General features: G+C 43.0%; 1 protein-coding gene across 1 annotated transcript; it reads right to left on the reverse strand.

Annotated features, from left to right (window-relative positions):
• Nucleotides 1-196: 196 nt before the first annotated feature.
• OR2Y1 (olfactory receptor family 2 subfamily Y member 1) lies at nucleotides 197-1,129 on the reverse strand. The gene has a single exon (XM_072842616.1). It carries the CDS (start codon nucleotides 1,127-1,129, stop codon nucleotides 197-199), a length of 933 nt encoding a protein of 310 aa, XP_072698717.1.
• Nucleotides 1,130-12,595: the final 11,466 nt, after the last annotated feature.

Raw genomic sequence — 12,595 nt, forward strand, 5'->3', positions numbered from 1 at the left:
CAAAGTTGTTCCTTTAAGGGATGGTTGTGTTTCCTTCTGGTGAGCGTCCACCCTGTAAGGATCCCAGGAATAGCTAGGATCTAGCTAGCTGATTTCCCAATCCCTTCACAAAAGTGAAACAAGTGCAGTTAAAATAAGTACACCCCACATATGTCTCCAGTGGTTGCCTCACATGTTCTTCACACTCTTGATCTCCCTACACCTGCTCCTTCCCTATCATCCTCCTGACTGCTTTCTTCACATCCTTATTCCTCAGCGTGTAGATCAGAGGGTTGAGTGTGGGTGCAAGGATCATGTACAGCACTGCCAGTGCTTTGCTCTGGTCCTGGGAGTAGTTGTCCTTGGGCTGCAGATACAAAAACATAATGGTCCCATAGAAGAGTGAGACTACCATTAGGTGGGAGGCACAGGTCCCAAAGGCCTTTTTCCTTCCCTCTGCTGAGCGCATTTTTACTACTGCCCTGGTGATGCATACGTAAGTGGTCAGGATGATGGAGACAGGCATGCCTAGGATGATTAGCCGGGCAATAAACATTTTAGATTCTGTTGGGCCAGTATCCACACAGGAGAGTTTAATGATGATCAACAATTCACAAAAGAAATGGTCCACACGCCGGTTTCCACATCGAGGCAGCACGATGGCCATTGAGGACTGTAAAAAGGAGTTGGCAAAACCAAAGGACCAGGAAGCTGCTGCCAGGAGGTGGCACAGCCTGGCGTGCATGATACAGGCATAGCGCAGAGGCCAGCAAACTGCAACATAGCGGTCAACCGCCATCACTGCAAGGAGCACACACTCAGTGGAGCCAAGTGCCAAGGCCACCCAGTACTGGACCATGCAGCCAGCATAACTGATCTTCTTGTTGCCTCCCCACATGTTCACCAGCATCTGGGGCACAATACTGGTGGTGAAGCAGAGGTCAAGCACAGAGAGGTTTCTAAGGAAGAAGTACATGGGTGTGTGAAGTCCAGTATCCAGGATAGAGAGCAGGACGATGGCCACATTGCCCACAAGAGTTACAGTGTAGAACATCAGGACAAAGAAAGAGAGGATCAGCTCTAACTCAGGCCGTTCAGAGAAGCCCACTAAGATGAAATACCCACCTGTGCTGTCATTAGCTGTTTCCATCTCCTCTTCAGCCCTATCACGGCAGGAGGTAGCACACTCTCTGCAGTGGGATTTAAGAATAAGTGGGTAATTAATACATATAATGGATTTAAGGGACAGTGTGGTCCTTAGATGTGACCTAAATTTTACATTTTTGTTTCCTCTTGTCCTTTCTATCTTATTTCCCCTTGCATTTGGATGAAAACTCCTACAGGTGCATGACCTCCATAGTAATAAATGTATCACAACCAACTTCAGTTATAAACATAACCAGAATCTAAATTCACTAATTTGAAAGCATGATCTATGAATACTAAAAACTCATAATCTCATTTAACATTCAGCCTTGTCCTCTCCCCAGCTAGGACTCCTTCTAGGTGACCCCTTGGGCAGCTTCTCTCTCTCTCTCCCCCTGCCGCTTCCTTGCCAGCATGTTAAGAGTGGCCATAGGGTCCTCCACTTTGGGCCATGCATAGGAGAAAGGAAAGAGTTACAAAACAGTTCTTACTCTACCAATCTGAGCCTGAGAGGTGTTTAATAAGCTGACTCTTCTCTCATACGAAAAATATGGGTTCTTAGAAATCTCTTTACTGGGACAATGGGCCTGCAGGTCCCCAGCCTGGCCTGGTGCATCTCCTCCTGTGAAGCTTACATCACTTCTGTAGCCTCTGGAGACCCAGCATTCTCTCCCGGCATCATGCTACTAGATCCCTTTGTCCCTTTGGTGGCCCTACTGGATTAGACTTGGAGCAACCCTGAACTAGCTTTCCCTTCACTGTGGTCCTCTTCCAATACAAAGGAAGGTCCCTTTCATCATTGGTCTCAAAACCATTGCAGCAGCCAAGACTTTCTTGAATCCACTACTGTAGCAGCTATTGGCTCTTTTCTCATCTCCCAGAATTTCTGACCTGGTTCACTCTGTTCCCACCCAACTAAAATATGCATTTACTGAAATCTTCAAGTAGTTCTATTGAAGTCTCTCATCTGCATACCTATTGATGTGATGGGGGCAGGTACTTCAAAACACCTTTTCCTGTTTGAAGGAGATAGTTTTGAACTCAGATCACTGTTCATTCCAAATGAATATTTATAAATTTTCTCTATTCTCTTTTAATTTTATTTACTTATCTGAGAGAGAGAGAGAGAGAGAGAGAGAACAAAGGCAGGTGTGAAGGGCAAAGAGAGAGGGAGAAGCAGACTCCCTGCTGAGCAGAGAGCCCAACGCAGGGCGTGATCCCAGGACCCTGAAGTACCATGAAAGAAACCAAAATTAAATAACAAATTCACTCCATTTGAATAGAAGTTGAAGGAGAAATCAGATCGCAAGGCAAAAGGTTATTTCCATACATGTCATTAACAATTTTCACCTTGATTCTCTCCATGACTTCTCCAGTTGTCCCTCTTCTGTTAAACAGAAATACTTCATAGGATTGCCTTTTAGATACATTGCCACTGACTTCAATACATTTTGAGATATCCAGGTCTTTCACAATGTATTTTCCCCTCCACTAATCATATTAAATTAAGAAAGACTTTTTCTTAGTGATACAGTATCTTATCTCTTCATTGGTATACAAGTTATTAACTGCATTCTTCATGCCTTTAGACTGAGCATATTGAGAGAGTAAGGGCTGGGCACTGGTGTATATACAACATTCTTAGTGTCCTTATCCACCGTTTGCTTCATTAGAACTAATGGTTAAACAAATTTGATGAGCAAGCTTTTACATATGGTACAGGTGAATAATGTTTTACTAATTCATGCTTAAATTTAAAAATTCACAATGAAAATTAAAACAAGAAGATAGGGAGATAGAGGGAGGAAAATTTATTGGGAGTAATTTGGGATTGTACAGAAGCAAGGGGGATGGATACAAAGATGTAATGGGAGAACCCATTTATAAGTGAAAAATTGGGTTCTCAGACACCCTGGGGACAGAGCTCAGACATGTGATAGTGGAAAAACAGTTTTTCTTTTGTTCATTATTAAATCTCCATTAATTGTCAAATGTCTGGCAAGTGACAAGTGTATAGTCAGTTAATATCTGTCCAAAGATCTAAAGTGTGTGATCTTTGAACCAAAACTGGAAACTCATATTTTGTTTGACTTACATAAATCTTTTAAAATTGGGGGATTTTATTTTTTAATTATAATTTCTAGTATCTCATTTAAAAATCAGTGACAGTAGCACAACCCAATATTCATCTAAGATACTAATTTGCTGGAGGTGAATTTTAAGCAGACATTCCTCTCCAGTTCCCAGTTTTCACTACTGTCCATCTCCCTGCCCCACTGTGCCTCATACCCACCTTACCCTATCTACTGTCTGTGGCCATTTGAGACTGAATTCCATACATACACTGCCTAAACCAAGGTCTTGTCATCATGTGGTTCTATGACTTTATCAACTGCAGGCCCTTCGAAGGCTGCAGGTTTCTATGCTTTTGATTATAAATTATTCCATGTTCTTCCTGGAAGCGGGCTTGGCATATATTTTATATCTCAATAATATGAATTTGGCAAACATAAACATGGGACAAACCCTATATACAGGTGGAGAAAACTCCATTCTTCATTTATTTTGACCACTCTGAAGTCTTTAAATATTATAAGAGCCAGTTGTAGTAAAAATAATCTGACAGTTGCTTTTTACTTTTTTATATCGTAAAACGAACTGCCACATAGTGTGTTTCTTATAGAAAAAGGTTCAAGGCGGGGCAACTTGGTGGAAGAGTAGGGTTCCCAAGTCATCTGTCCCTGCCAACTTACCTAGATAACTTTCAAATCATCCTGAAAACCTACGAATTCAGCCTGAGATTTAAAGAGAGAACAGCTGGAACGCTACAGTGAGAAGAGTTCATGCTTCTATGAAGGTAGGAAGACAGAAAAAAATAAAGAAATAAAAAAGCATCCGGGGGGAGGGACCCCCACAAGGAGCCAGGCTAAGGCCTAGCGGCGAGTGCCCCCAGGACAGGAGAGCCCAGTCCCGGAGCAGAAACTTTACCAATCTTCCCAGATGGAAAGGTGGGCAGGATCCCAGGAGGGGCAGGGATGCCCTCAGGCTCCCATGGGCACTAAGAGAGGAACTGCGTCCCAGGAGAGAGCATGCCACACACTGCAGCGGAGCTCCCTTAAGGGCTGGAGCACGCACCTGGTGGGCCCCAGGAGCACCTCAAGCAGCGGCTCAGGCGGCGGCTCCATGCGGAGGGGGCTGCGTTGCCCCTGGAGCGCGATTCCAGCGGTGCAGGCCCCGGAGCCAAGGGAGCTGGGGGATACAGCCCAAGATCCGGCCCTCCCCTTGGAAAGGCAGAGGCCAGCAGGGCCCAGGACAGCAAGGATGCTCCTGCCAGCAGGTGGCCTGGAGCTGTGCAGATCGGCGCCCCCGGTCCCTGGAGCATCCAGGCCCCTGCGGACTGGGAGTTGAGATAGTTACTGTGGGAGCTGACTCCAGAGCGGGCGAGCAGGCCACCTTCACTGTTGTTGTTCCTCCTGGTGTCACCTTGTACCTGGGACTGAGCAGGGGCCTCACAGGATAAGCAGCTCCCACTGAGCCATGCACCTGGCTGGGGGCTGGGCAGCTCCCCCAGGTGCACACACCTGAGAATCAGCACAGCAGGACCCTCCCCCAGAAGACCAGCTGGAAGGACAGGGGAAAAGCAACTTGTTAACCAAGCAGCACTGGAAAGTTCCAGGGGAAGTCGAGGGATTTACACTATATAGAATCAGAGGATACTACCCCTTGTTTTTTGTTTTCTGTTTCTCCACCCCCCTCCCTTTTTTCTCTCTCTTTTTCTCCTTTTTCCAGTACAATTTGTTTTTGGCCACTCTGCACTGATCAAAATGACTAGAAGGAAAAAGTCACCACAAAAGAAAGAATCAGAAACAGTCCTCTCTCCCACAGAGTTACAAAATTTGGATTACAATTCAATGTCAGAAAGCAAATTCAGAAGCACAATTATAAAGCTACTGGTGGCTCTAGAAAAAAGCATAAAGGATTCGAGAGACTTCATGACTGCAGAATTTAGATCTAATCAAACCGAAATTAAAAATCAATTAAATGAGATGCAATCCAAAATGGAGGTCCTAACGATGAGGGTTAATGAGGTAGAAGAACGAGTGAATGACATAGAAGACAAGTTGATGGCAAGGAAGGAAGATTGGGAAAAAAGTGAAAAACAATTAAAAGATCATGAGAACAGGTTAAGGGAAATAAATGACAGCCTCAGAAGGAAAATTCTACATTTAATTGGGGCCCCAGGGGGCGCTGAAAGAGATAGAGGACCAAAAAGTGTATTTGAACAAATGATAGCTGAGAACTTCCCTAACTTGGGAAGGGAAACAGGTATTCAGATCCAGGGGATAGAGAGATCCACCCCCTAAAATCAATAAAAACCGTTCAACACCTCAACATTTAATAGTGAAATTTGCAAATTCCAAAGATAAAGAGAAGATCCTTAAAGCAGCAAGAGACGAGAGATCCTTAACTTTTATGGGGAGAAGTATTAGGTTAACAGCAGACCTCTCCACAGAGACCTGGCAGGCCAGAAAGGGATGGCAGGATATATTCAGGGTCCTAAATGAGAAGAACCTGCAGCCAAAAATGCTTTATCCAGCAAGGCTCTCATTCAGAATAGAAGGAGAGATAAAGAGCTTCCAAGATAGGCAGAAACTGAAAGAATATGTGACCACCAAACCAGCTCTGCACAACATATTAGGGAGGACACTGTAAAAGAAAGAGGAAGCCCAAGGAAACAATCCACAAAAACAGGGACTGAATAGGAATCATGATGACACTAAATTCATATCTTTCAAAAGTAACGCTGAATGTGAATGGGCTTAATGACCCCATCAAAAGCTGCAGGGTTTCAGACTGGATAAAAAAGCAAGACCCATCTATTTCCTATCTACTAAAGACTCATTTTAGACATAAGGACACCTACAGCCTGAAAATAAAAGGTAGGGGAACTATCTACCATTCAAATGGTCCTCAAAAGAAAGCAGGGGTAGCCATCCTTATATCAGATAAATTAAAGTTTATCCCAAAGACTGTAGTGAGAGATGAAGAGGGACACTATATCATACTTAAAGGATCTATCCAACAAGAGGACCTAAAAATCATGAATATTTATTCCCTGAATGTGGGAGCTGACAAGTATATCAATTAATAACCAAAGTCAAGACATACTTAGATAATAATACACTTATATAGGGAGACTTAAACGTGGTGTTTTCTACAATCAATAGATCTTCTAAGCACAACATATCCAAAGAAACAAGAGCTTTCAATGATGCACTGGACCAGATTGATTTCACAGATATTTACAGAACTTTACATCCAAACTCAACTGAATACACATTCTTCTCAAGTGTACATGGAACTTTCTCCAGAATAGACTGCATACTGGGTCACAAATCACGTCTTAACCAATACCAAAATATTGGGATTGTCCCCTTCATATTTTCAGACCATAATGCTATGAAACTTGGAACTAAACCACAAGAAGAAGTTTTGAAGAATTTCAAACATGTTTAGGTTAAAGACCATCCTGCTAAAAGATGAAAAGGTCAACCAAGAAATTAAGGAAGAATTAAAAAGATTCATGGATACTAATGAGAATGAAGATATAACCGTTCAAAATCTTTGGGATATAGCAAAAGCAGTCCTGAAGGGGATATACATTGAAATACAAGCAGGACGCATATACAAAAGCTAACACTGCACCTAAAGGAGCTGGAGAAAAAAGAGCGAATAAATCCTACACCCAGCAGAAGAAGAGAATTAATAAAGATTTGAGCAGAACTCAATGAAATGGAGACCAGAAGAACTGTGGAACAGATCAACAAAACCAGGAGTTGGTTCTTTGAAAGAATTAATAAGATAGAAAAAACATTAGCCAGCCTTATTAAAAAGGAGAAAAGACTCAAATTAATAAAATCATGAATGACAAAGGAGAGATCATCACTAATACCAAAGAAATACAAACGATTTTAAAAACTTATTATGAGCAGCTATACGCCAGCCAATACATTAGGCAATGTAGAAGAAATAGACGCATTTCTGGAAAACCACAAACTACCAAAATTGGAACAGGAAGAAATAGAAAACCTAAACAGGCCAATAACCAGGGAGGAAATTGAAGCAGTCATCAAAAACCTCCCAAGACACAAAAGTCCAGGGCCAGATGGCTTCCCAGGGGAATTCTATCAAACGTTTAAAGAGAAACAATACCTATTCTATTAAAGCTGTTCAGAAAGATAGAAAGAGATAGAGTACTTCCAAACTTGTTCTATGAGGCCAGCATCACCTTAATTCCAAAACCAAACTAAGACCCCACCAAAAAGGAGAATTACACCAAGATCTCTGATGAACACAAATGCAAAAATTCTCAACAAGATACTAGCCACTAGGATCCAACAATACATTAAGAAGATTATTCACCATGACCAAGTGGGATTTATCCCCAGGATGCCAGACTGGTTCAACACTCCTATAACAATCAATGTGATTGATCATATCAGCAAGAGAAAAACAAGAACCATATGATCCTCTCAACAGATGCAAAGTAAGCATTTGACAAAATACAGCATCCATTCCTGATCAAAACTCTTCAGAGGAGGAGGGGCAAGATGGCAGAAGAGTAGGGTCCCCGAGTCACCTGTCCCCACCAAATTACCTAGATAACCTTCAACTCATCCTGAAAATCTACGAATTCGGCCTGAGATTTAAGAGAGACCAGCTGGAACGCTACAGCGAGAAGAGTTCACGCTTCTATCAAGGTAGGAAGACGGGGGAAAAAGAAGTAAAGAAACAAAAGGCCTCCAAGGGGGAGGGGCCCCGCTAGGAGCCGGGGTGAGGCCCGGGAGAGTGTCCGCAGGACAGGAGAGCCCCGTCCCGGAGAAGCAGGAGCTGCACCAACCTTCCCGGGCGGAAAGGGGCTCGCAGGGAGTTAGAGGAGGATCCAGGAGGGCGGGGGTGCCCTCGGGCTCCCGGGGACACTAACACACCTGATCCCCGGGGAGAGCGCCACGCCCCGCGGCCGAGCTCCCTAAGGGCTGCAGCTCCCACAGCCTTGACCCGGAGCAGGTCGGAGGGGTTAAGAGGAGGCTCCGTGGAGGGGGCTGCGGGGCTGGAGCGCGAATCCAAAGCGCAGGCCCCCGACACAGGGCACCAGGACACAGCCCACGATCCGGCCTCCCCCCGGGACAGGCAGAGGCCCGGAGGGCCCAGGATAGCAAGGAAGCTCCTGCCCCGCCCCAGAGCCTCCAGGCCCTGCAGACGGAGAGCTCCGGAGTTACTGCGGGAGCTGACTCCAGGGCTGCAGAGCTGGCCCCGCCACTGCGGTAGTTCCTCCTGGGGCCTCACGGGGTAAACAACCCCCCACTGAGCCCTGCACCAGGCAGGGGGCAGAGCAGCTCCCCCAAGTGCTAACACCTGAAAATCAGCACAACAGGCCCCTCCCCCAGAAGACCAGCTAGACGGACAAGTTCCAGGGGAAGCCAAGGGACTTAAAGTATACAGAATCAGAAGATACTCTCCCGTGTTTTTTTTTTTTCCTTTTTGATTTCTGATTGCTTCCCCCACCTTTTTTTTTTACCTTTCTTTCTTTTGCTTTCTCTTTTTCTTCTTTTTTTCCTTTTTTTCATCCTATTTTCTTTTTTCGTTTTCTCTTTTCTTTCCTTCTCTCTCTCTCTTTTTCTCCTTTTCCCAATACAACTTGTTTTTGGCCACTCTGCACTGAGCAAAATGACTAGAAGGAAAACCTCACCTCAAAAGAAAGAATCAGAAACAGTCCTCTCTCCCACAGAGTTACAAAATCTGGATTACAATTCAATGTCAGAAAGCCAATTCAGAAGCACTATTATACAGCTACTGGTGGCTCTAGAAAAAAGTATAAAGGACTCAAGGGACTTCATGACTGCAGAATTTAGAGCTAATCAGGCAGAAATTAAAAACCAATTGAATGAGATGCAATCCAAACTAGAAGTCCTAACAACAAGGGTTAACGAGGTGGAAGAACGAGTGAGTGACATAGAAGACAAGTTGATGGCAAAGAGGGAAACTGAGGAAAAAAGAGACAGACAATTAAAAGACCATGAGGATAGATTAAGGGAAATAAACGACAGCCTGAGGAAAAAAAACCTATGTTTAAATTGGGTTCCCGAGGGTGCCGAAAGGGACAGAGGGCCAGGATATGTATTTGAACAAATCCTAGCTGGAAACTTTCCCAATCTGGGAAGGGAAACAGGCATTCAGATCCAGGAAATAGAGAGATCCCCCCCTAAAAACAATAAAAAGCGTTCAACACCTCAACATCTAATAGTTAAGCTTGCAAAAACCAAAGATAAAGAAAAGATCCTTAAAGCAGCAAGAGACAAGAAATCCCTGACTTTTATGGGGAGGAGTATTAGGGTAACAGCAGAGCTCTCCACAGAGACCTGGCAGGCCAGAAAGGGCCGGCACGATATATTTAGGGTCCTAAATGAGAAGAACATGCAACCAAGAATACTTTATCCAGCAAGGCTCTCATTCAAAATGGAAGGAGAGATAAAGAGCTTCCAAGACAGGCAGGAACTGAAAGAATATGTGACCTCCAAACCAGCTCTGCAAGAAATTTTAAGGGGGACTCTTAAAATTCCCCTTTAAGAAGAAGTTCAGTGCAACAATCCACAAAAACAAGGACTGAATAGATATCATGATGACACTAAACTCATATGTGTCAATAGTAACTCTGAACGTGAACGGGCTTAATGACCCCATCAAAAGGCGTAGGGAGTCAGACTGGATAAAAAAGCAGGACCCATCTATTTGCTGTCTACAAGAGACTCATTTTAGACAGAAGGACAGCCTGAAAATAAAAGGTTGGAGAAACATTTACCATTCAAATGGTCCTCAAAAGAAAGCAGGGGTAGCCATCCTTATATTAGATAAACTAAAATTTACCCCGAAGACTGCAGTGAGAGATGAAGAGGGACACTATATCATACTTAAAGGATCTATCCAACAAGAGGACTTAACAATCCTCAATATATATGCCCCGAATGTGGGAGCTCCCAAATATAGCAATCAATTAATAACCAAAGTGAAGAAATACTTAGATAATAATACACTTATACTTGGTGACTTCAATCGAGCGCTTTCTACACTCCATAGTTCTTCTAAACACAGCATCTCTAAAGAAACGAGAGCTTTATTTTTTTTATTTATTTTTTATTTTTTTATATTTATTTATTTATTTATGATAGGCACACAGTGAGAGAGAGGCAGAGACACAGGCAGAGGGAGAAGCAGGCTCCATGCACCGGGAGCCCGACGTGGGATTCGATCCCGAGTCTCCAGGATCGCGCCCTGGGCCAAAGGCAGGCGCCAAACCGCTGCGCCACCCAGGGATCCCCGAAACGAGAGCTTTAAATGATACACTAGACCAGATGGAATTCACAGATATCTACAGAACTTTACATCCAAACTCAACTGAATACACATTCTTCTCAAGTGCACATGGAACTTTCTCCAGAATAGACCACATACTGGGTCACAAATACGTCTTAACCAATACCAAAAGATTGGGATCGTCTCCTGCATATTCTCAGACCATAATGCCTTAAAATTAGAACTAAATCACAACAAGTAGTTTGGAAGGACTTCAAACACGTGGAGGTTAAGTACCATCCTGCTAAAAGATGAAAGGGTCAACCAGGAAATTAAGGAAGAATTAAAAAGATTCATGGAAACTAATGAGAATGAAGATACAACCGTTCAAAATCTTTGGGATGCAGCAAAAGCAGTCCTGAGGGGGAAATACATCGCAATACAAGCATCCAATCAAAAACTGGAAAGAACTCAAAAACAAAAGCTAACCTTACACATAAAGCAGCTAGAGAAAAAACAGCAAATAGATCCTACACCCAGCAGAAGAAGAGAGTTAGTAAAGATTTCAGCAGAACTCACGAAATAGAGACCAGAGAACTGTGGAACAGATCAACAAAACCAGGAGTTGGTTCTTTGAAAGAATTAATAAGATAGATAAACCATTAGCCAGCCTTATAAAAAGAAGAGAGGGAAGACTCAAATTAATAAAATCATGAACGAGAAAGGAGAGATCACTACCAACACCAAGGAAATACAAACGATTTTAAAAACATATTATGAACAGCTATACGCCAATAAATTAGGCAACCTACAAGAAATGGACGCATTCCTGGAAAGCCACAAACTACCAAAACTGGAACAGGAAGAAATAGAAAACCTGAACAGGCCAATAACTAGGGAGGAAATTGAAGCAGTCATCAAAAACCTCCCAAGACACAAAAGTCCAGGGCCAGATGGCTTCCCTGGGGAATTCTATCAAACGTTTAAAGAAGAAACCGTACCTATTCTACGAAAGCTGTTTGGTAAGATAGAAAGAGATGGAGTACTTCCAAATTCGTTCCATGAGGCCAGTATCACCTTAATTCCAAAACCAGATAAAGACCCCACCAAAAAGGAGAATTACAGACCAATATCCCTGATGAACATGGATGCAAAAATTCTCAACAAGACACTAGCCAATAGGATCCAACAATACATTAAGAAAATTATTCACCATGACCAAGTAGGATTTATCCCCGGGATACAAGGCTGGTTCAAGACTCATAAAACAATCAATGTGATTCATCATATCCACAAGAGAAAAACCAAGAACCATATGATCCTCTTATTAGATGCAGAGAAAGCATTTGACAAAATACAGCATCCATTCCTGATCAAAACTCCCAGAGTGTGGGGATAGAGGGAACATTCCTCGACATCTTAAAAGCCATCTATGAAAAGCCCACAGCAAATATCATTCTCAATAGGGAAGCACTGGGAGCCTTTCCCCTAAGATCAGGAACAAGACAGGGATGTCCACTCTCACCACTGCTATTCATCACAGTACTGGAAGTCCTAGCCTCAGCAATCAGACAACAAAAAGACATTAAAGGCATTCGAATTGGCAAAGAAGAAGTCAAAATCTCCCTCTTTGCTGATGACATGATACTCTACATAGAAAACCTAAAAGCCTCCACCCCAAGATTGCTAGAACTCATACAGCAATTTGGCAGTGTGGCAGGATACAAAATCAATGCCCAGAAGTCAGTGGCATTTCTATACACTAACACTGAGACTGAAGAAAGAGAAATGAAGGAGTCGATCCCATTTATAATTGCACCCAAAGCATAAGATTCCTAGAATAAACCTCACCAAAGAGGTAAAGGATCTATACCCTCAAAACTATAGAACACTTCTGAAAGAAATTGAGGAAGACACAAAGAGATGGAAAAATAGTCCATGCTCGTGGATTGGCAGAATTAATATTGTGAAAATGTCAATGTTACCCAGGGCAATTTACACGTTTAATGCAATCCCTATCAAAATACTATGGACTTTCTTCAGAGAGTTAGAACAAATTATTTTAAGATTTGTGTGGAATCAGAAAAGACCCCGAATAGCCAGGGGAATTTTAAAAAAG

Source organism: Canis lupus, chromosome 10 (assembly GCF_048164855.1).
Source record: "Canis lupus baileyi chromosome 10, mCanLup2.hap1, whole genome shotgun sequence".
NCBI classification, from domain to species: Eukaryota; Metazoa; Chordata; class Mammalia; order Carnivora; family Canidae; genus Canis; species Canis lupus.

Excerpts from the sequence above, each read along its gene's own strand:
- OR2Y1 (XM_072842616.1), bottom strand. The coding sequence starts at position 1,129 with ATGGAAACAGCTAATGACAGCACAGGTGGGTATTTCATCTTAGTGGGC.